The sequence below is a fragment of the Sciurus vulgaris genome (assembly GCF_902686455.1).
Source record: "Sciurus vulgaris genome assembly, chromosome: X".
NCBI classification, from domain to species: domain Eukaryota; kingdom Metazoa; phylum Chordata; class Mammalia; order Rodentia; family Sciuridae; genus Sciurus; species Sciurus vulgaris.
Genome location: NC_136471.1, coordinates 94,150,239 through 94,175,328, shown reverse-complemented (window position 1 = coordinate 94,175,328; position 25,090 = coordinate 94,150,239). Strand labels below are relative to the sequence as shown.

The following is a 25,090-nucleotide window of genomic DNA, read 5'->3' as shown; positions in this document are numbered from 1 at the left end:
TGTGATCCTCATGCCTCAGTCTCCCAAGCCACTGGGATTACAGGCATGTGTCACCATGGTTGGCTCCAGTTCCAATTACCAGCAAATGCCATAATCCTACTATTGTATATAACTAATTAGAACAAATAAAACTAAAATAAAAAAGAGCAGTGTTTTATCTATGGCTTTACTGGATAGGACCCAGAAGTCTACAACCATCTTCATAACAGCATGTGTCATACACTTATCCAAAAACAAAACAAAATTCTTTCTCATTCACCTTTGTTATTCATGTGCTTTGGGCTCTCAAGGGAAGTCTAAATGTGCAGTTCTACATTGAAGGCTGGCAAATGCATCTTCTCATGTTATTTGTATACCTTTGAAAAGCTGAAGAGGATTGAAGTGGACTACATGGTCAAAAATCCATCTCCTTTCTAATGGCTATGTGGGATGACTATATCCTATATCCTTAAGCTATATCCTTCAGATGGCTATTCTTTCCTTTCTTACATTTCTGCTCTTCCTTTTATCCTTGATGTAGAGGCAGGAAACACTTATTCTACTTAGTTCTTAGTTCTGCCAGGAGCAGTCGAAGATTTGCTATGCCAATGTGAGATCAGTGGAAAATCAAGAACACTTGTAACATAGAGTATAGAGCAGGTGGACAATAGCCTGGGCCAATGAACTCTCTAAGGGTATTACAGAGAAATTAGCTCTAAGGGAACTCTGTCTTCCTACAATTCACATGGTTTTCCTGAGGATTTGAACTTACAACTCAGTGTTCCCAGTTTGATGAACTTTATTTTTTCTTCAGGACTTTCTTGTTTGGAAACATGATGACTCTTTTCCAGGCTCATGATTTCTAAACTATTATTACTCAGAGGTAGCAAGTTACATAATGAAAAATAAAGGAAATGTGAATTGAAAACCTCATAAGTCTTGAGTAAGTATGAAAGGGGACAATCTTTCTGACCTCAAAATGTGTGAAGTACATAGACATACTATCTCCTCATTTAAGCACTTGGGTACCATGGGATCCCTTTGGCCTATATCAATTTCTTATTTGAGTCCCACATATATGTGTCCTCCAAATAGCACGTTCAGAGCTAAGAGGACATGCTCTTTGATGGCTTGAAACTAGGGTGGATAGATGGACGTATGGATGAAATAAGGTGGCTCTGGAGGCAACTCTTTTATTAGATTCAAAGAGAGAAGCAATTCTTTAGAGGAAAAGCATTCAGTGAAGGGATTTGGGGAAGTCAAAATTCAGTGTATAAAACCTTTTGTCTTATGGAAAAAGAGTATCATGTACACATTTGCCATGAAGTTTAAAATGTTTTATACACTGCCTGGTTTGTCCTATCAACATCCTATATAGGCAATTGAGGAAGTAGGTCATTATTTTCACAACTCATTGCCTTAATAGATGCACTTAGAGTGCTTTTCCTTCCCCAAGTTTAAAGTGCAGTAAAATGTCATATTTTCTCAATAGCATCTATTTCCAAGAATGTCAAAGTGTGTTGCAGACCACGTTCATTTTGTGTTATCACACTTATTTTTTCAGAATGTGTGTATAAATATACATTAGTCTAGTCTAGGTATAAATCTTTTAGTAAATTGATATAAATAAATAAAAATGATAAAAAATGATGCCATCTTCCTGGGCCGAATGCTTTCAGGTTCTCATTGATACAGTTTAACAAAGGATCTTGAGAAATTCCATTGATAGCATTCTTTACTCTCTTTTTGAATTTTATATTCTAATGTAACCTATAATCTCCAAAGAGGTTTTTGAATCAGAATATTAAATTCATTCCTCAAGGTAGATGTCACAAGGCTATTGCTTCATATAACAAACAACCCAGGGAAACTTAGAACTAACAAATATGTGAAATGCACATTTTTCAAGTCTCAATACGCATTGTGTTGGGTACTTGGCTTGAGTATAAGATATAATGCTATTTTCTGAATGAAACATGAAGTTAGGCAGGCTCATATAACCATATTTAAGTGAAAACATAGAATGTGTTCTAAAAGCCAAATATAAATATATTTTGATCAGTCATGCCACAACTAAGAACTGTTTATTACAGAATACTAAGCAAACCCTATTAGCTTGTCCTTTACATTTTAAAACTGGGTTGTAAAATCTTGGCCCCAGCCAATTGCAGGTATTCACTTTATCAAGAAAAATAACATTATTTCAAGACATGATCAGCAAGAGAAGTGTGAAGCTGCTCTTTTTGACCTTTTTGCCTCAAGATGATGACACAGGATCTACGTGGCTTATGACTTCAACTCTAAGTTGGACTCTCCAAGGGACTGATGTGTGCATTAGGTTTCAGTTGCTCAGTAATGAGTTACCAAAAACTTAGCCACTTAAAAAAATTACCTGTTTATTTTCTTGCAGTTTCTGTAGGTTAGAGGTCCAAGCATAGCTTGGCTGAGTCTTCCGATTCAGGGTCTTACAAGATTGTGATTCAGGTGTCTGCCAGGGTGGTAGTCTAATCAGAATCTTGGCAGAAAAAAGATTTGCTGCCAAGCCCCTTCAGGTTGTTGACTGAATTAATTATGTTATTTGTGGTTGCAGGACTAAGTTTTCAGTTGCTTGCCAGATGTCATTCTTATTTCCTACCAACAGTTCTTTGCTACTTGGGCTTCTCCAACATAGCCATTTATTTCATGGCTGCTTAATTCTATAAGGTCAGCAAAGAGAAGAGAGTTTAGCTTACTAGACAAAGTTTTATACATATGTATACCAATATATGTATACATATACATACATATATTAACATTATCATGGGAGTGACATCCTATAACCTTTGCCATATTCTGTTGGTTGGAAGTAAATCATATAGTTACAGATTCTGTCCACACTCAATGGAAGGGAGTACACAAAGGAGTGATCTCCCAGGAGGCAAGGATCATTGGAGGTAAACTTAGGATCTATGGGCCACAACATAACAATGATCCTACCCCAAGAAACTCCAAATTCAGTAGCATAAATCCTCTCATTGACATCCCTACATGAGAAATTAGGATAGATATCAGAGTCTTGAATATATATAAAAAAGACACAGGGCCAAAATAGTAATTATGAGTGTTACATTTTGGTACTATGAATTGAATCCAGGGGTGTTTAAAACACTTGCCACATCCCCAGCCTGTTCTTTTTATTTATTTTTTTTTATTTTGAGACAAGGTCTTGTTAATTTGCTTAGGGTCTTACTAAGTTGCTGATCTTGAACTTGTGATCCTCCTGCCTCAGACTCTTGAACCTCTGGGATTACACACATGCACCACCACGTCCAGTGGAATTATTTTTAATACACAAATTAATTATGATCTATATATAAAACAAAATATACAGAATCCAAAAAGGTTACCACTGGGTTTTTAAAAAAACATTTCTTAAGATTTTAGAATAATTATAGACTCACAGGAAAGCAATGTGCAGTGTGTGTGGTCTTGTGGAAGTTTCACCCAGTTTTAACATCTTGCATAGTACAACATCAAAAGTAGGAGATTGATATTGGTAAAATCCATACAGCTTATTTAGATTTCACCAGTTATACATGCACTCAGTGTGTGTGTGTGTGATTTTATCACATATATATCTTTGGGTAACTATCACTACATGCAGATACTAAACTGTAAACATCACAAAAACACTCCTTCATGCTGTCCTCTTACAGCCATGCACATTCCCTCTTCCTTCCTATCTTTAACCCCTAGCTACCAGAAGTATGTCCTCCATTTTGATAATATGTTGTTTCACAATCATTACATAAATAGAATCAATGAGTATGTATCTTTTTTATTTGTTCTTTTTAGTCATACATGACAATAAAATGCATTTTGGCTGATTATATATACATAGAGTATAACTTATTCTATTTAGGATTCCATTCTTGTGGTTGTACATGATGTGGAGTTACCTTGGTCATATATTCAAATCCAGGACTAGGAAAGTTATGTCTGATTAATTTACTGTCCTTCCTGTTCCCCCTCCCTTCCCTTCATGCCCCTTTGTCTAATCCAATGGATTTCTATTCTTCCCTTCTCCACAATCCCTTGTTTTGGGTTAGCATCCCCATATCAGAGAGAACATTTGGTCTTTGGTTTTTCAGAATTTGTTCATTTCACTTAGCATGATATTCTCCAGTTCCATCCATTTATCAGAAAATGCCTTTATTTCATTCTTCTTTTTTAAGATTGACTTCTTACAGTATAATTTCTTTTGGGTCCATCAAAGTTTTTATGTCACTCAGAGTATTCCATAGTATAGATATGTCACAATTCGTTTAACCATTCATCCATTGAAAGACATTGGGTAGTTTTCTGTATCTGGATATTATGAATAAAGCTGCTAGGAACATTTGTGTATATGTTTCTCCATGAAACTAAGTTTTAATTTCTCTGGAATATATACTCAATATAATCACTGGGTCATGTGCTACATCCATTTTTAATTTTAAAAGAAACTGGTAAACTATTTTCCAGAGTGCCTGCCTCATTCTCTATTTCCACCAACGGTATGTATGATACACTTTGTCTATATACTCTCCAGCATTTGGTGTTGTCACTGTTTTTTTTTCCTACTCATACTAATATGTGTACAGTAATATCATATTGTAGTCTTAATTTGCATTGCCTAATTGTTAATGATGTTGCAATCTTTTCATGTGCTAATTTGCTATATGTAAATCCCTTGGCTTAAATACCTTGTGTGTGTCTTTTGACCATTTTCTAATTGGATTTTTTTTGTTGTTATATAACTGTTGAGTTTTTAGAGTTATTTATAGATTGTAGATACAAGTTATTTTTAGATATGTGATTTGAATATGTTTCCTCCTAGTCTGTACTTTATCATTTCATCCTCTTTTCAGGGTCTTTCATAGAAAAAAATTTTACAATTTGATGAGGTTCAGTTTATCAGTTTTTACTTTTGTTCATCATACATTTGGTAGCATACGTGCTGGTTATACAATACCTTTGGAGAAATATCCCCCATAAATATTTCGGTTGTCTTTCATGCTTTTGGAGGTTTTTATGTCTGTGTACACATGTGTGTGTGTGTGTGTGTGCACATGTGCTGACTGGCCTAACTAAAAGAATTAAAGCTTATTGTTTGTGCAGAATTAGTAGAGCATATATACTATAATGAAATTCATAGACCCATAGCTCATGGAACTGCATGTAATATTGCAAAACATACACCTAGTGTGAATTTATTTACCATGCTTGATGTGAGCAGGAGGGAAATTGCTCATAATATTACAGTCCCTCTTCAAATTGTATAGCTGTCTATGTAGACAAGATAAATAAGAAAGCATGACTAGTATATGTATATATACATATATAGATATACATATATATGTATGTGTATAATGTTATATAAATTTGTGAAACTTCTAACTTGAAAATATGTTTTCATACATAAGATGAAAATATAAAATCCGAAGTTCTTTAACTTTGAGGAGAAGAAGTATATGTTTTCACAGCCATTGGGACACACCTACATTTTGTTTTGTTTTGTTTTGTTTTTGATTTGGTACTGGGGATTGAACCCAGGGGTGCTTAACCACTGAGCCACATCCCCATCATTCCTTTATTATTATATTTTTTCTTTTTTTTAATTAAAAATCATAAATTTACATAGGGCAATGTTGTTTGATTCATTCTGTTATTTTTTCCCTTCCCCCCATCCCACCCCTCTTCTCCCTCCATACAGTCCTTCCTTCCTCCATTCTTACCACCCTCCTTATCCCTAACCCTAAACCTAACCCTAACCCTAATGCTAACCCCTCCTACCCCCCATTATATGTCCTCATCCGCTTATCAGCGAGGTCATTCGTCCATTAGTTTTTTGAGATTGGCTTATCTCACTTAGCGTGATATTCTCCAGTTTCACCCATTTGCCTGCAAATGCCATAATTTTATCATTCTTCATGGCAGAGTAATATTCCATTGTGTATATATGCCACAGTTTCTTTATCCATTCATCAATTGAAGGGCATCTAGGTTGGTTCCACAATCTGGCTATGGTGAATTGAGCAGCTATGAACATTGATGTGGCTGTATCTCTGTAGTATACTGATTTTAAGTCCTTTGGGTATAGGCCAAGGAGTGGGATAGATGGGTCAAATGGTGGTTCCATTCCAAGCTTTCTGAGGAATCTCCATACTGCTTTCCGGAGTGGCTGCACTAATTTGCAACCCCACCACCAATGTATGAGTGTACCTTTTACCCCACATCCTTGCCAACACCTGTTGTTGCTTGTGTTCTTGATAATCGCCATTCTAATTGGGGTGAGATGAAATCTTAGGGTAGTTTTGATTTGCATTTCTCTTAATACTAGAGATGTTGAACATTTTTTCATATATCTGTTGATTGCTTGTACATCTTCTTCTGTGAAGTGTCCATTTCCTTAGCCCACTTGTTGATTGGATTATTTGTATTCTTGGTGTAGAGTTTTATGAGTTCTTTATAGATTCTGGAAATTAGCGCTCTATCTGAAGTATGAGTGGCAAAGATATTCTCCCACTCTGTAGGCTCTCTCTTCACATTACTGATAGTTTCCTTTGCTGAGAGAAAGCTGTGTACTTTGAATCTATCCCAGTTGTTGATTCTTGTTTTATTTCTTGTGCTATGGGAGTCCTGTTAAGGAAGACTGATCCTAAGCCAACAAGTTGAAGGTTTGGACCTACTTTTTCTTCTATAAGATGGAGGATCTCTGGTCTGATTCCGAGGTCCTTGATCCATTTTGAGTTGATTTTTGTGCAGGGTGTGAGATAGGGGTTTAATTTCATTCTGTTGCATATGGTTTTCCAGTTTTCCCAGCACCATTTGTTGAAGAGGCTATCTTTTCTCCATTGCATATTTTTGGCCCCTTTGTCTATATGAGAAAATTGTATTTATTTGGGTTTGTGTCCGTGTCCTCTATTCTGTACCATTGATCTACCTGTCTATTTTGGTACCAATACCATGCCGTTTTGTTACTATTGTTTTGTAATAGAGTTGAAGATCTGGTATTGCAATACCCCTGCTTCGCTCTTTCTACTGAGGATTGCTTTAGCTATTCTGGGTTTCTTATTCTTCCAGATGAATTTCGTAATTGCTTGCTCTATTTCTGTAAGTTACATCATTGGGATTTTAATTTTAATTGCATTGAATCTGTATAGCACTTTAGGTAGTATGGCCATTTTGACAATATTAATTCTTCCTATCCAAGAACATGGGAGATCTTTCCATCTTCAAAGTTTTTCTTTAATTTCTTTCTTTAGTGTTCTGTAGTTCTCATTATACAGGTCTTTCACCTCTTTTGTGAGATTGATTCCCAAGTATTTTATTTTTTTCGATGCTATTGTGAATGGGGTAGTTTTCCTAAATTCTCTTTCTGAAGATTCATCACTTATGTATAAAAATGCATTGGATTTATGAGCATTGACCTTGTAACCTACTACTTTACTGAATTCACTTATGAGTTCTAAGAGTTTTCTGGTGGAATTTCCAGGTTCCTCTAAATATATAATCATGTCATCAGCGAACAGGGATAGTTTGAGTTCTTCTTTTCCAATTCGTATCCCTTTAATTTCTTTGGTTTGTTTAATTGCTCTGGCTAGAGTCTCAAGAACGATGTTGAATAGAAGTGGTGAAAGAGAGCATCCCTGCCTTGTTCCAGTTTTTAGGGGGAATGCTTTCAGTTTTTCACCATTTAGAATAATATTGGCCATGGGCTTAGTGTAGATGGCCTTTACAATGTTAAGGAATGATCCCACTACCCCTATTTTTTCTAGTGTTTTGAGCATGAAGGGATGCTGTATTTTATCGAATGCTTTTTCTGCATCTATTGAAATAATCATGTGATTCTTAACTTTTAGTCTGTTGATATGGTGAATGACATTTATTGATTTCCAGATTTTTTTTTTTCAAAAAAGTCTGATATGTTTATTAAGACATTGCTATTAACATAAGCACAGAATCATTATCCATGAATCATTATCATATATTATCACACATTCTTTCTGGAAAATTTCTGAGAAGACATATTGGAACAGGCTTTCTCCATGGCTGAGCTGGATTTCAAATAATCTCTTCAGAAGTCTGAATAATGGTGCAACCTATACATCAGGGCCTTGCCTTTCTCATTCCCCAAGGCAAAGTATCCACTTCTGGGAGAAAAATCCATTGTATGAACATGAGAAATATTCGTTTTAGTGACTTGGAAGTTAGAAAATACTGTACAAGAAGGAAGGTGAACCAATCTCACTGCTTCTTTCAATTTTTCTGAAGCTATTGCCAAGATTTCTGTGGTAGGATTGAAGGCCAGAGAAGTAATACCAGTAACCAAGTTCATTATGGCTTTCACTGACTTTGGGTTTGTTTCTTGGAGGCAAGAATCTTGATTATATATGTTCACCACTCCACAATTAGAACGGAAGAGGCATATATTTTCTTACTATCTGAAGAGAATGTGGATGCTGAAACTCTTCCATTAACCTTCATGCTACCAATCAGTTCTTTGGTCTTCATTGAGAGCAAATGAGAATAACCAGCAACACCATTTATGAGCAGGAAGGATCCATCTGGGGAGACTTCAAATCTTCTCACTATTTTCTCTTTCAAACCTCTCACTTGATGCACAGGAATCAACTTTTCAGCTATCATATCATAGACATAAAGAACCTTGCTTCGAATACTTGTAGCTAAAACTTCTCCATTAGCACTAAAACAAGCCTTAAAGATTGGAAACTTGTCCAAATAGATGCTTTGGATTTTAGGATTTGTTTTGCCATCAACCTGAAACAGTGACACGGCATTATCCAACCCTGCGACCATCACAACCTGCGCACGAGGATGTAACTGTACTGATGAGATCCGAGCAGTGGTAGGCCGTTCAGCATTAGCATGCTGGCAGTCCTTCATCTTCAAGATTCCTCTTGGAAGAGAAGCTGACGTGGATATGAAATTCCCAGTCCTGTGCAGCAAATCATCTTCATCCTCTTCACTTTCGTCATCTGAAGATGTTTTCCGCTTATTACTCTCTGCCCAGGCAGGTACTCCTCCCATCGCATGCTGGAATTCTTCTTTCAGTCTCTTCTGAAGTTTTTCTTTGGTAAGTTTACTTTCTCGCGTTTTTCATTATATCTTTCCGAAACCGATTATTCACCATGTCAACCATTTCCTCATCTTCATCTTCCTCATCCACCCAAACTGGCTGCTTCTGAGGGGGAAAAGAATCTTTTGCTTCATTCTCCACTTCTGAGTCATCAGAGTCTTCATGCAAGTGAACCTTTACTTCCCTTCGTATTGGTACGGTCCTTAGAGTACGGAGCCTGCAGAGGGTCCCACGTTTTTTAGGTGCCCAGGGTGGGAGAGTGGAATGGAGTCCTCACTTCCTTTGGGGGGTGGGCGTGGGGAAATATAATTTTGGTGCTCTGCAAAGAAGGTTCTTTTCGGTTTGGGGGACAAGTGCCGGGCCGATTTCCAGATGTTGAACCAACCTTGCATCCCTGGGATAAAACCCACTTGATCATGGTGCACTATCTTTTTAATATATTTTTGTATGCGATTTGCTAAAATTTTGTTGAGAATTTTTGTGTCGATGTTCATTAAGGATATTGGTCTGAAATTTTCTTTCCTCGAAGTGTCTCTGTCTGGTTTAGGTATCAGGGTGATATTGGCTTCATAGAATGAGTTTGGGAGGGTTCCCTCCTCTTCTATTTCATGGAATACTTTGAGGAGTATTGGAATGAGCTCTTCTTTAAAGGTTTTGTAGAACTTGGCTGAGAACCCATCTGGTCCCGGACTTTTCTTTGTTGGTAGGCTTTTGATGACCTCTTCTATTTCATTGCTTGAAATTGATTTATTTTAGTTGTGTATGTCCTCCTCGTTCTGTTTAGGTAATTCATATGTCTCTAGAAACTTGATGTCTTCGAGGTTTTCTTTTTTGTTGGACTATAGATTTTCAAAATAATTATGTTTTGTATTTCACTCGTGTCTGTTGTGATATTTCCTCATTTATTCCGAATTTTAGTAATTTGAGTTTTCTCCCTCTTTCTCTTTGTTAGTGTGGCTAAGGGTTTATCAATTTTGTTTATTTTTTCAAAGAACCAACTATTTATTTTGTTGATTTTTCCGATTGTTTCTTTTCTTTCAATTTCGTTGATTTCGGCTCTGATTTTAACTATTTCCTGTCTTCTACTACTTTTGGTGTTGGTCTGCTCTTCTTTTTCGAGGGCTTTGAGCTGTAGTGTTAAGTCATTTATTTGTTGATTTCTACTTCTTTTGTTGAATGCGCCCCATGAAATAAATCTGCCTCTAAGTACTGCTTTCATACTGTCCCAGAGATTTTGATATGATGTGTCTTTGTTCTCATTTACTTCTAAGAATTTTTAAATTTCCCTCCTGATGTCTTCTGTTATCCATTCATCATATAATAGTGTATTATTTAATCTCCAGTATTAGAGAAGTTTGTTTTTTATTCTGTCATTTATTTCTAATTTCAATCCATTATGATCTGATAGAGTACAAGGTAGTATCTCTGTCTTCTTGTATTTGCTAACAGTAGCTTTGTGGCATAAAACATGGTCTATTTTAGAGAAGGATCCATGTGCTGCTGAGAAGAAGGTGTATTCGTTCTTTGTTGGATGGTATATTCTACATAAGTTGGTTAAGTCTAAATTGTTGATTGTGTTATTGAGATCTATGGTTTCTTTGTTCAATTTTTGTTTGGACGATCTATCCAGCGGTGAGAGAGGTGTGTTAAAATTGCCTAGTATTATTGTGCTGTGGTCTATTTGATTTCTGCAATTGAGAAGGATTTGTTTGACATACATGGATGAGCCAATGTTCAGGGCATAGATATTTATGATTGTTATGCCTTGCTGATTTATGCTTCCCTTAAGCAGTATGTAATGTCCTTCTTTATCCCTTCTGACTAGTTTTGGCTTGAAGTCCACATTATCTGAAATGAGGATGGATACTCCAGCTTTTTTGCTGTGTCCGTGTGCATGGTATGTTTTTTCCCATCCTTTCACCTTTAGTCTATGGGTATCTCTTTCTATGAGATGAGTCTCTTGCAGGCAGCAACTTGTTGGATTTTTCTTTTTAATCCATTCTGCCAGCCTATGTCTTTTGATTGATGAGTTCAGGCCATTAACACTCAGGGTTATTATTGTGATCTGATTTGTATTCCCAGTCATTTGACTCATTTTTTTTTTTTGTTGACATGATTTGGTTTCCCCTTTATTTGGCTATTCCTTTAAGCTAGTTCCTCCCGTTGCTGATTTGCATCGTTGTTTTTCATCCCTTCCTCATGGAATATTTTGCTGAGAATGTTCTGCAATGCTAGCTTTCTTTTTGTAAATTCCTTTAGCTTTTGTTTATCACAGAAGGATCTTATTTCATTGTCAAATCTGAAAGTAAGTTTTGCTGGGTATAAGATGCTTGGTTGGCATCCATTTTCTTTCAGGGCTTGGTAAATGTTGTTCCAGGCCCTTCTAGCTTTTAGGGTCTGGATTGAAAAATCTGCTGATATTCTTATTGGTTTCCCCCTGAATGTAATTTGATTCTTTTCTCTTGCGGCCTTTAAAATTCTGTCTTTATTTTGTATGTTAGGTATTTTCATAATAATGTGCCTTGGTGTGGGTCTGTTGTAATTTTGTATATTTGGAGTCCTATAAGCCTCTTGTACTTGGTTTTCCATTTCATTCTTCAGATTTGGGAAATTTTCTGATATTATTTCATTGAATAGATTGTTCATTCCTTTGGTGTTTTTCTCTAAGCCTTCCTCAATCCCAATAATTCTTAAATTTGGCCTTTTCATGATATCCCATAGTTCTTATAGATTCTGTTCATGATTTCTTACCATCTTTTCTGTTTGGTCCATTTTGTTTTCAAGATTAAATATTTTGTCTTCAATGTCTGAGGTTCTGTCTTCCAGGTGGTCTATCCTATTGGTTATGCTTTCTATGGAGTTTTTAACTTGGTTGATTGTTTCCTTCATTTCAAGGATTTCTGTTTTTTTTTTCATTATCTCTAACTCTTTATTGAAATGATCTCTTGCTTCCCGTATTTGCTCTTTTAACTGTTGCTTGGTGCGATCATTTAATGCCTGCATTTGCTCTTTCATCTCCTCCTTCAATGCCTGCATTTGCTCTTTCATTTCCTCGTTTGCTTCCCTGATTGTTTTAATTATGTACATTCTGAACTCCCTTTCTGACATTTCTTCTGCTGTGCTGTCATTGGGTTTTATTGTTATAGTTTCTAGGTTTGTTTGGGACATATTCTTCCCTTGTTTTCTCATATTGGTCAGATATCAGTGGGACTCTGAGATATTGCAGATTTCCTGTATTGGCTTATAGTGTCCCTGTAGATTTCCAGTGTATCACCTCCTAGCCTTCAGTAGCCTGAAATCTTGGAGTAACTTGATAATGCAGTGCTTCCAAAGAAAGTTGCCCCTAGCCCGCTTGGAGCTGGCTCTGAGTGGAAAAGCTCTCACTGGGGGGCGTGGTCCGAGAAGCTGGCCGTGTGGGAGGAGCCCACTGCCAGAGTGCACAGGGCTGCCTGGGGAAGACTCTAGCTGCCCTGCCCTACTCTAATAAGCCGCCCGAATCAGGGCCTGCCACCCGGACCGAGCTTCACCGGGTGGGGGAGACTCACCCCGTGGCTTTATTTTAGTCTGAGTCTCTCAATGCCTCCCCTTCTTGAATCCTGGGTTCTGGAGTGACTGGAGATGCAGTCACCCTCTAGTCTGCCATCTTGGATTGCTATTATTATTATTATTATTATCATTATTATTATTTATTTTAAGACAAGATCTCGATAAGTTGCTTATAGCCTTGTTAAGTTGCTGAGGCTGGCTTTGAACTTGCTATTCTCCTGCCTCAGCCTCCTGAGCCACTGGAATTACAGGTGTGCGCCACTGTGCCCAGCCACACGTCTACTTTAGTAAGACACCAACATGAATCTAATTCAGCAAATGGGAACTTACTGAAAATCATACGTTTTAGGTGTTTTATACAAGGACAATCAGATTCCACGAGTTTTTATTGCCAAGTACAGACCAGTTGTCATAATCAGCTGACTCTTAAAACCCACCTTGGACTAAAGTAGATTTCTGATGCTAGACCTCTGTACCAATATTTGATCAATTCTTGTTATTTGCACAGTAATCTTTTGTGTTTAGGGCAGACAGAGAATCCAAGTGACTTGCTTGGATTCTCAGTGAGAAATTCCCTCGGGAATTAGGGAACAGTAGCCCAACTTTTCTGTGTTCTTTTTAGAAAACCTTCCAGATGTAAATACTGCTTTCTTCCAAGGGAGTGGCTTAAAGATGATCTAAAAATAACTTAAATACTGAACACACTACCCCCACACCAGTTCACTGCCAGATAAATATAGTGGAAGTATATTTGGAACCCTTAAGAAAAAATATCAGCAACGACCCTTTGACCCCTTGTTAAATGCAAAATAAATTGATCTCAAGTCACCTGGACAATTTAAATGCAAGACCTATTTGTGTGTTGTTTCCAAACATTGAAGGAGAAATCAGGCATATGGCAGGGGGATTTTTTACTCATTTACCAAACCTCCCTTCTCTCCTCTTTTCCTATTCCCAACCCCAAGACCTCCATTATACAGGTCCAGTCCCAATACCTTTTCCTAGCTCCCAAATGGCTGATCTGAAATCCAGGCTATTTAATCTTCTGGGAGCTCCCCAAAGAGTTCTGATTTGAATTGGTCCTTTTTGTAATCAGCCCAGTCTGCTTAGGGACATCTGGAGGTGGGAAGTTCTTTCTAAACAAATTGCTCTATTAATTCTCCTGAGAATGCCCCTCTTAGGATTTGACTAAAAAAATATAATGCTAAACTCCTACACAGAAACACTAGCTCACACTGGTAGGAAGAGAAATACGAATGCATCAGCAGGGACAAATCTATAGAAAGTGCATAAGTATACAAAGAGTAACAGATGGCCTCAATAGTGCATGGAGGGGGTGACATAGGGGCTGTTGAGCTTCAGAAATAGGTTCTCTGGTTCTTTTGAGGGTCTGTAAAGTTGATATAACCATCAAGGGTTCACAGTGAGCACTGGCTGACCAACATCTTTTAATAGGGTGACTCAGATGATCAGGTGCCTACTATGAGTCACAGTCCAAGGTGTTCTAATAGTGAACCAAGCTGCATTCAACAAAACTTAAATGATTCTATCTGCTCCCTGACCTGGAACTCCCCCTGCAGGATTCTCTAGGAATAATGGTCCTTGCTACCCCAGAAGCACCACAGGGACTTGTGAAGTGGGGAGGGTTGGGCAGGTGCCTCTGTATTTACCCTGATAAGATCATTGCCAGGATATGTGAATGAACTAAGTGGCATCTTTACCGAGTGAGTCTTTGGGCCTTTTCTCCTAGAGCAGGGAGAAGGTAAGGCAGAGGTCAATCTTGTCAGCTACAGTCTCAACACACTGCCCACACCAGCTTGGTTTTTCCCAAAGAGTATGAATTGCCTTTAAAGATACTGCTGCACAGGAAGTCCAAGATCCAGAATGAGAGTTACATGCGAAACCACACAGTGACATTAAACACACACACACACACACACAAAGAACTCTGTGCCCTTTAGGGTGGCAGATGAGGGAGTTGTCAAGAGAGGAAATATTTGATGTAACAGCCTTTGAGATATATTACCCACTAGAAACGTCCTGTCTTCTCTCACTCCTCCCACTTTTCCACTCCTCAAGGGGAAGCTGAGATAGGCTCTCCTAAAAGTTATGAAATACTCAAATGCCCCATCAATAGCCATCCCACAAAGGAAGTGTCTGCTGTGGTGGAAGCCTTAACCCAAACAGCCAAGACAGTTCAATAGCAATGGGAATAGAAAACAGTGAGCAGAGAGAAGGTCGACTAATTGGATTGTTTATTTTTCCTTTATATGCTTAGAGTTAGAAAGAAACCAGGTGCTAGAGAACAGAAACCCTATGATGCCTTTGAGCAAAGAATGCAAAGGGTCATACACAGACCACAGATACCAGGCTTCCTAGCAAGAAAAGCCAATAATAACACACTCTGACCTCAAGAACTGGGCCACCTCATAACCCACCCTGTGCTGCTGTTTATGCAAGAGTGGGTACAATGCCCACTCTTGCTCAGGCACACATAGAGGCTCTTACTGTTCAGTGAAACTTTCGTGGCTGACTTTTCCACCTACCTGACTTTAATTTTCTCCCAAAAACTCTCCCTGGCAACCAAGAGTCAGTCCCTACGATTGACTTTAGTCTAGAAAGGATGCTTAGATGCATGCGACACTTTGTTCTTTTTTTCCCCCAAAATATAGAAAATGTGTACATTGGCTTTGTGTAATATGGATTTCGGAAATAAGGCACACATTTCTGTATTAGCTGAAATGTGCTAAGGTTAGAGTGATGGCTGGTTATGTATACACATGGCTGCAAATAATTTCTGAGGGAGAATCTCTTCCATGCCCTTCACATAAACTCTTTCCATGAGGCCAACCTTATCCATTACTCACACCAGGTGTTTTTTATTCCTTTACAACTAAGATTCATATATGGCTCATTATGTAAAATGATATTCTGTTTCTGAGACTTCCTGACTAGAATGGCCTGCATATACAATTTCACTTGTAAGTTGAAGGCCAAGCCATGCTATGTCTTAGAAGCTTTTCTTCATTCTCTCGGCTTCTGATGGCCTCACTTCATCATACACTACCTGTTTAGTTTCCAGCTACTGTTTATAATCCACACAGTGCCAACTCAGGTGGGTGAAGGTGTGATGGGAACTTCAATATTGCTGCCTTAAACTTTCGATATGGCTGACCTTATTCCATTGGTGGACTTTAAGTGGTAGCTTTCTGCTGTGTCAGCAGTGGACATACCTTGATCCTGTTGCAGGATGACACATAAGCTGGGTCTGCTTTATGCTTCTCAGAAGTGCAGGGCTGCCACATGTCATTTGTAATCACTTGCCTGTCTTCTGAGGTGTGTGCTTAGCAAACACAACCACGTAATGACAGCAGTGTCTACATGAATATCACTAGAATTCAAATGTTATTTTAAACTACTGAACCTAAGAATTTCCCAGAGGATAAGACACATGCTCTGCCATGGTCCTCTTCTATGAAATTTCCAAGCTACTTTGTACTATGAACAAAAAACCTAAAATCTTCTCTTTATTTCACCTAGTGATGAAGAGGTGGCTATACAAAGTATCATCAACTGTGAGAAGCCTCAGTATCTTGGAGACATTATCAGGGCAGCCAAAATTGATATCAGAGCTCAGTTCTCCTAATAGTAGCAAATGTACTATCAGGGCATTTGTCTTGTTTTCCCCAGTTCTTCTCATGGTTATTTCATTCATGCAACAGAGATTGGGGTTGCCATGTTGGCTATGCTGTAACCTCAAATTACAAAGCAATCCTAGGAAAATATAGTTGCCAGTATTCTGTGGTGGTAGATTCAGAAGAATTCTTGTAACAGTCATTATTACCTCATGTATATATATGAATGCATGATTGATGTGACCCTACAATATGTATAATCAGAAAAATGAGAGATTATACTACATTTATGTATGATCTATCAAAATGTATAAATGTATTCTACTGTCATGTACAACAAATTAGAACAAATAAAAATTAAATAAAAAAGGAGTGGTGGGGAAAATATGATGCAAAAACAGTTTTTTTTTTCTCAAAGTGAAAGAATGATAAAAGAAGTTTGACATTCAATGGGATCTCTCTAGTCTTCTATCTAACAGGAACATCCCTATGTGGATATTAGTGTCTCTTCTATCTGCTTGAAAATTTTCCCTAAGAGGACCCCCAAGTAAAAAGGGCATCTCCCAGGACTTAGGTTTCCACAACAACAATTTCTTCAGAAGTTGTTGTCAACACTAGAATTTGTAAGCTCCCATTTCTTGGTTGCAGAAGCTCATCATCATCTTTGCTGAAGGAAGTTTGTCAACTGTAATATGAAAGTCCATGATATCCTTGATGACTGAAGGAAGATCACGCATGTGTTATTGATAAATTATTGCTAAAGGGCAGTATAAATTAAATTGGTGCCAATACTATGCACCCTGGAGAATATCCATATATCTAAATCTCTCTCTCTCTCTCTCTCTCTAGGTTATAGTATCTATATTTACATATGTATGTATGTATACATATAATATAAATGATAGTAGTTAGTCAGAGATAGTGGTGGCTCAGATGTCAGGAGAGTAATTATTGATTAAACCTTAGGAAATCCTACAATTATTCATGTCAATGAAAGATTTCCCATCCCCCAATAATTTATGGCAAGAGAAGATAATTGATTTTGAAAGGAGTCAAAAAATGTTTCAAAGTACTTGTTGAACTGAATTGCACTTCTCTCTTGATATAATCCTTTAACCAGAAGAAAACAGCAGTAAGCAAATGGGATGTATGACTGATGTTAAAATACATGTTTAGGAAACAATGCTAGTCACTATTTCTCCTACTTTTTCACATCCTGTATGAAGCACTCCTTTGGAAAGGGAAGGAGAGCAGAGGCAGTGAGAAAGTATAGCATTTGTTTGAAATAAAATCAGTGTCTTCTACAACATAGCATCTACTACTTTTCAAAGAATCAACTAGGTACAAGGGATTGGACTAAGCTTTCCATATGCCATTTGATCCTTAGAACAATTCTACAAGGTGGGAATTATTAGCCTTATATGATAAATGAGGAAAACAAGACTCAGAGTGTCTTTACCCAAGGTTACAGAGCTAACATGTCAGATCTAGGATTTTTAAGTCAAATGTGTCTGTATGATTCTAAAGCCCACTAATTATACTGCAATTCCCACATTTAGCTTCACACTCCACACTTTTAAGATCTGCAGGTAGAAGCAGATATTAATAATTCTGTTTTATAGACAAAGACATTAAGGCAGTAGACAGAGAAATATTATTCAAAAGGGTGTAAAACATTGTTCTTTCAACACTGTCCAGTCTTTAAAGTGTGTGTGTGGGGGGATGAAATAGAGAGTTAGTTTTCTTCAAATTAGACTTCTACCTTAGAAAAATCCCCATCCAGTGATATCAGTCTAGTGCCTTATTACCATACAGGGAGTACGATGCAAGATAATCCAACTTGCTATGGCAATACCACATTACGGCAGAGATGGAAGCAGAACAAAATACTTAACTGCATCTATTAAAAACAGTAGTAGGCAGGCAGAACTCTTTCTGACCATGTATCCATACACTTGTTTTTTTTTTTTTTTTTTTTTTTTTTTTTTTTTTTTTATTGTAAACAAATGGGATACATGTTGTTTCTCTGTTTGTACATGGCGTAAAGGCATACCATTTGTGTAATCATAAATTTACATAGAGCAATGTTGTTTGATTCATTCTGTTATTTTTTTCCCTTCCCCCCACCCCTCCCACCCCTCTTTACCCTCTATACAGTAGTTCCTTCCTCTATACTTGCCCCCCTCCCTAACCCTAACTCTAACCCTTCCCTCCCCCCCATTATGTGTCAACCTCCACTTATTAGCGATATCATTCGTCCTTTGGCTTTTTGAGATTGGCTTATCTCACTTAGCATGATATTCTCCAATTTCATCCATTTGCCTGCAAATGTCATAATTTTATCATTCTTTATGGCTGAGTAATATTCCATAGTATATATATACCACAGTTTCTTTATCCACTCATCAATTGAAGGGCATCTAGGTTGGTTCCACAGTCTGGCTATTGTGAATTGAGCAGCTATGAACATTGATGTGGCTGTATTTCTGTAGTATGCAGATTTTAAGTCCTTTGGGTATAGGCCAAGGAGTGGGATAGCTGGGTCAAATGGTGGTTCCATTCCAAGTTTTCTAAGGAATCTCCACACTGCTTTCCATAGCGGCTGCACTAATTTGCAGCCCCACCAGCAGTGTACATACACTTGTTTTTAATGAACAAATTCCATTTTGTATTGACACAGATTCATTTTGAAGCTATGCAAAGTGCTCTACAGAATTTATCAGGCATTAAAATGTATTTGAGTCTAGAATTTTAAAGTGCTTCCTAGATATTCTATGGTGGAAAATATTTTTATTTACAAATGGATGAATAAGACATGAGAGGTTAAAGGATTTACCTCAAATCACAAAGGCACAGCTAGGAATAGAATCAACCTCTGAAATCTCAATTTTGGCACCAAACTACTAGACGAGTGTGTTTTTAATCTCTTAAGACTGTAGAATCTATTGAGAATTCTGATCTCCAAGAGTTTCAAACCATTTAAAGGATGAATCATCATTATAAGAATTTTAAAGCAGTTTTAGCTTTAAAAAAATCATTACAATCACCTTAAAACTGTATCTCATCTAATGTTTATGAGTTTGGTTAGCTTTAAAGCAGGTAATTAGTCCTAAAATGAAGTCCCTCCATTATCCCACGTTGTTTAGAGGAACCTGGATAATTTCTGGGCTCAAAGAGTCTGCTTCGAAAACTTTGTATAAACAATCCTGAGGTAGATTAGGGATTGGTTTTGTAGTCAGGAGTCTGGGATTTGAATCTTGACTTGAATCCTTAGTGGTTACATGGTCTTTAACTTTAGTTTTTCTCATCTGCACAATGAAGATGAAATTAATACAGTTAATCACTCAGGGTGGGGGGTGAGAATCCAAGGACACAGGGAATGGAAAACATTTTGTGAGGATGTAGTGTATGATACAAAAATCAAATGACACTATGTTTTATGGCTATTTCATGCCTGATTAGGAAGGGTCTCTGAAAGGCTCAATCTGTGATTTTTTTTAATAATGTATTTTTTTTATTGTAAACAAATGGGATACATGTTGTTTCTCTGTACATGGCGTAAAGGCATACCATTTGTGTAATCATAAATTTACATAGAGTAATGTTGTTTGACTCATTCTGTTATTTTTTCCCTTCCCCCCACCCCTCCCACCCCTCTTTTCCCTCTATACAGTCCTTCCTTCCTCCATACTTGCCCCCCTCCCTAACCCTAACTCTAACCCTAACACTAACCCTTCCCTCTCCCCATTACATATCATCATCCACTTAATAGCGATATCATTCGTCCTTTGGCTTTTTGAGATTGGCTTATCTCACTTTGCATGATATCCTCCAATTTCATCCACTTGCCTGCAAATGCCATAATTTTATCATTCTTTATGGCTGAGTAATATTCCATTGTATATATATACCACAGTTTCTTTATCCTTTCATCAATTGAAGGACATCTAGGTTGGTTCCACAGTCTGGCTATTGTGAATTGAGCAGCTATGAACATTGATGTGGCTGTATCTCTGTAGTATGCTGATTTTAAGTCCTTTGTGTATAGGCCGAGGAGTGGGATAGCTGGGTCAAATGGTGGTTCCATTCCAAGTTTTCTAAGGAATCTCCACACTGCTTTCCAGAGTGGCTGCACTAATTTGCAGCCCCACCAGCAATGTATGAGTGTACCTTTCTCCCCACATTCTCGCCAACACCTGTTGTTGCTTGTATTCTTGATAATCGCCATTCTAATTGGGGTGAGATGGAATCTTAGGGTGGTTTTGATTTGTATTTCTCTTATTACTAGAGATGTTGAACATTTTTCCATATGTTTGTTGATTGCTTGTAGATCTTCTTACACAGAAACTATTCCAACATCTGGAGATTAAACAATATGCTATTATATGATGAATGGATAACAGAAGATATTAGGAAGGAAATTAAAAAATTCTTAGAGGTAAATGAGAACAAAGAAACATCATATCAAAATCTCTGGGACACTATGAAAGCAGTACTTAGAGGGAAATTTATTTCATGGAGCGCATTTAATAAAAGAAGTAAAACTCAACAAATAAAAGACCTAATACTACAGCTCAAAGCTGTAAAGTCATGAAAAGCCTACCAACAAAGAAAAGTCCAGGACCAGACGGGTTCTCAGCCGAGTTCTACAAAACCTTTAAGAAGAGCTCATTCCAACACTTCTCAAAGTATTCCATAAAATAGAAGAGGAGGGAACCCTCCCAAACTCATTCTATGAAGCCAATATCACACTGATATCTAAACCAGACAGAGACACATCAAGGAAAGAAAATTTCAGACCAATATCCTTAATGAACATCGACGCAAAAATTCTCAACAAAATTTTAGTAAATCGCATACAAAAACATATCAATCTGCAATTTGAATATCATAAGCATTTTGAGAAAGCTGATTAGAAGTCTACTGCCTACATTCATGACAAGGCCTTCCAAAGGTATGCCATATAGACATATACAGGCAGCAAAACTGAGACTGAAAGCATCTCTTGAATGACAAGGATTCAATATAGATGCTGATTTGTTTAGAATCTGTTCCTGTATGAAATGCATGAGGGAATTGGTCCCCTTCTCAGAACAAGGCATCTCTAGGTCTAATGCTCTCACATCAGAGAAAGATGGCACACAGAAATAGGCAATCCAGAAACAAACAAAAGCATCTCAGATCCCAGGTGGCAACAATAAAGAATCCTAGAGAGATCAAGAAAAGAGCATGTTGCAAAGTAGAGAGAAAACATGAAATTCTCACTATTCTATGCTACCTTCTCTGGCCCGTTCACAACCTTCCTACTTCCTCCATTTATTTGTCCTCACCTTTACCTTCTCCTAGTTCTTCATTTCTTGCTGCACCTCCAAATCTTCACATCATCTGGTGTCTAAAAACCGGTGTTTTCACACTTTACTTCCTTTGCTTACACCATTTTTGCTTGTTTAGAATTCCCTTCTCATCATTCCTCTCATTCCCTCCATCCAAATAAAATTTTTTGTAATGTACTTTTACTCATCTCTGTACACAAGTGTACTCTGTCCTGCTAGGCCCCAACCAATTCATATCTCCTTTGAATATAAGAGTTTCTCATGTCCTTTCTCATTTTCTTCTTGGAATTAAAGTTATTCATACACTTGATTTTTTTTTTTTTTTTTTTTTTTGGTACCAGGAATTGAACCCAGGGACGCTTAACCACTGAGCTACATCCCCAGCCTGTTTTTTTTTTTTTTTACTTTGATACAGGGTCTCACAAAGTTGCTAAGAGCCTCACTAAGTTGCTGCGGCTGGCTTTGAACCTGCAATCCTACTGCCTCAGGCTCATGAGCTTCTGGGATTACAGGCATGCACCAATGCCCCTGCCTTGACTTGGTTTTACTTCCTTTACTTGGCTAGATTTTCTCCAGGTAGATTACAGTTATTGGCCTAGTGGCCTACACAGAGTAGGTACTCAATAAATGAGTTTTGTTCATCTTTGTTTGCAATAAGCAGGCCACCATCATCTTTCACTTGGATTCCTGCAACAATCTAGGTAATCTTGCTGCCTCCTATCTTTCTCTCCTCCAATCTACCCTTTACACAGTGTGCATGTGTGTGTGTGTGTGTGTGTGTGTGTGTGTGTGTGTGTGTGTGTTATAGAGTCCTTTTATTATGTTGTTTTCCTACTTGAGAAACTTATGTAATATTCTTTTGTACAGAATAAGATCCAAATCCCTCTGCCTTTCTCCCAAAGCTCTTTGATATCAGTTGAATACAGTTCTTGCTGCTTCCAAGTTTTTCTGAATGTTGCTCCCTGGTAGTGGATCTCTCTTAGATCTCTCTATAGATCTAAATTCAACCAGTCTCACCTCCATCAGTAAGCCTTTCCTAATGACTCCGTCCTTTATTGGTCCTCTTTTATAATTCTTTTGTATCCCTTTCCCATTCTTTTTTTAGAATTTTGATTCATTGTACACAAATGGGGTACAACTTCCGTTCCTCTGGTTATACACAAAATAGAGTCATGCCATTTGTGCAATCATACATATACATAGGATAATGATGTTTGTCTCATTCTATAATTTTTCCTTCCTCCCACCCACTCCTGACCCCTCATTTTCTTCTACACTATCCATCCTTTGTCCATTCTTGCTCCACCCCCCCACCATTATGTATCAGCATCCACTTATCAGAGAAATCATTTGGCCTTTGGTTTTTTGGGATTGGTTTTTTCACTTAGCATGACAGTCTCCAACTCCATCCATTTACCTGCAAATGCCTAATTTTATTCTTCTTTATGGCTGAATAATATTCCATTCTGTACATATACCACAGTTTCTTTATCATTCATCTACTGAAGAGCATCTAGGCAGGTTTCACAATCTAACTATTGTGATTGAGCTGCTATAAACATTGATGTAGCTGTGTCACTGTAATATGCTGATTTTAAGTCCTTTGGGTATAGGCTAAGGTGTGGGATAGCTGGGTCAAATGGTAGTAGCATTACAAGTTTTCTAAGGAAACCCCACACTACTTTCCAGAGTGGCTGCACCAATTTGCAATCCCACCAGCAATGTATGAATGTACCTCTCTCCACACATCCTCACGAACACTTTGTATTCTTGATCATAGACATTCTTATTGGGATGAGATGACATCTTAGGGTAGTTTTGATTTACATTTCTCTTATCACTAGAGATGTTGAACATTTTTTCATATATCTGTTGATTGCTTGTAGATCTTTTCTGAAGTGTCTGCTCATTTCCTTAGCCCATTTATTGATTGGGTTACGTGTATTCTTAGTGTAAAGTTTTTTGAGTTATTTATAGATTCTGAAGATTAGTGCTCTATCTGAACTATGTGTGGCAAGAACTACAGAATACTAAAATAAGAAATTAAAGAAAACCTTAGAAGATGGAAAGATCTCCCATGTTCTTGCATAGGTAGAATTAATATTGTCAAAATGGCCATACTAACAAAAGTGGTATACGGATTCAATGCAATTCCAATTAAAATCCCAATGGCATACCTCATAGAAATAGAGAAAGCAATCATGAAATTCATTCAGAAGAATAGGGACCCAGAATAGCTAAAGCAATCCTTAGCAGGAAGAGCGAAGCAGGTGATATAACAATATTAGAACTTCAACTATTCTACAGAGCAATAGTAACAAAAACAGTATGGTATTGGCACTAAAATAGACCAATGGTACAGAATAGAGGACACAGAGACAAACCCACATAAATACAGTTATCTCATACTAGACAAAGGTGCCAAAAACATGCAATGGAGAAAAGATAGCCTCTTCAACAAATGTTGCTGAAAAACTGGAAATCCATATGCCACAAAATGAAACTAAATCCCTATCTCTCACTTTGCACAAAACTCAACTCAAAGTGGATCAAGAACCTAGGAATTAGACCAGAGACCCTGCACCTAATAGAAGAAAAAGTAGGGCCAAATCTTCATCATGTTGGCTTAGGATCAGACTTCATTAACGTGACTCCCAAAGCACAAGAAATAAAAGCAGGAATCAATAATTGGGATTGATTAAAACTAAAAAGTTTTTTCTCAGCAAAGGAAACAATCAACAAGGTGAAGAGAGAGCCTACAAAGTGGGAGAAAATCTTTGCCACCCATACCTCTTTTATAATTCTATAGCATTACTCTCTATACACCTACTGTAACTAAACCATATCTTTCTTTGCATTGTTATGTACCCATCTCCTGTATATGTTTTGTCTTCCAAATTAGGTTGCAGGCTTCATATCTATTTTGTTCTTCCCATACTAACTAGTAAAGTGTTGGGGATCTATAATGGACTGTCAGTTCACACTTTCAAGACTTAGTTTATTCCCTGATTATTCTATATGGTCTTTGTTTCCTCCACCATCTGCAGATATGTAAAGAGCTAACTATTCAATGTTACTTAAAAGACAAAATTTACTGGGTAGGACAAATTCATTTGAAGAAAATCTCTATTTTCCCTCAACCTTTTTCAGAGCAAATCTTATAATGCCCTAAGTATATCTTGGCCTGCTCACTTTGGAGATCGTTTAATGTCTCTTTCTGTCTGTCTATCTACAATAATGTCTGGGTTTTGTTGTTGTTGTTTGTTTGTTTGGTACTGAGTGTTGGCTCCAAGTGTGCTTTACCACTGAGTTACATTCCCAGACCTTTTTTCCACAATCCCAGAGTGCTGGGGACTCGAACCCGGGCCTCCAGCATGAGAGGCAGGCACTCTATGAGATGGGCTACATGGCCTGCACCCCAGACCTTTTTTATTTTTTATTTTGAGACACAGTCTCTCACTAAGTTGCTTAGGGCC

The 25,090-nt window shown here is 37.5% G+C and overlaps 2 protein-coding genes across 2 annotated transcripts in view; both read right to left on the bottom strand.

Annotated features, from left to right (window-relative positions):
- The window catches only part of DGKK (diacylglycerol kinase kappa), a gene marked incomplete at both ends in the record, with an annotated part of 146,107 nt that overhangs the window by 97,836 nt on the left and 23,181 nt on the right, over window positions 1–25,090 (bottom strand). The gene's annotated exons all lie outside the window — the stretch shown is intronic.
- LOC306651131 (U3 small nucleolar RNA-associated protein 18 homolog) lies at window positions 7,932–23,420 on the bottom strand (the record flags this gene model as incomplete). Its single annotated transcript, XM_079123638.1, is given in 4 exon segments — window positions 7,932–8,418; window positions 8,421–9,112; window positions 9,114–9,317; window positions 23,350–23,420. Coding segments are annotated over 4 exon segments (1,308 nt in total). The 3' UTR covers window positions 7,932–8,077.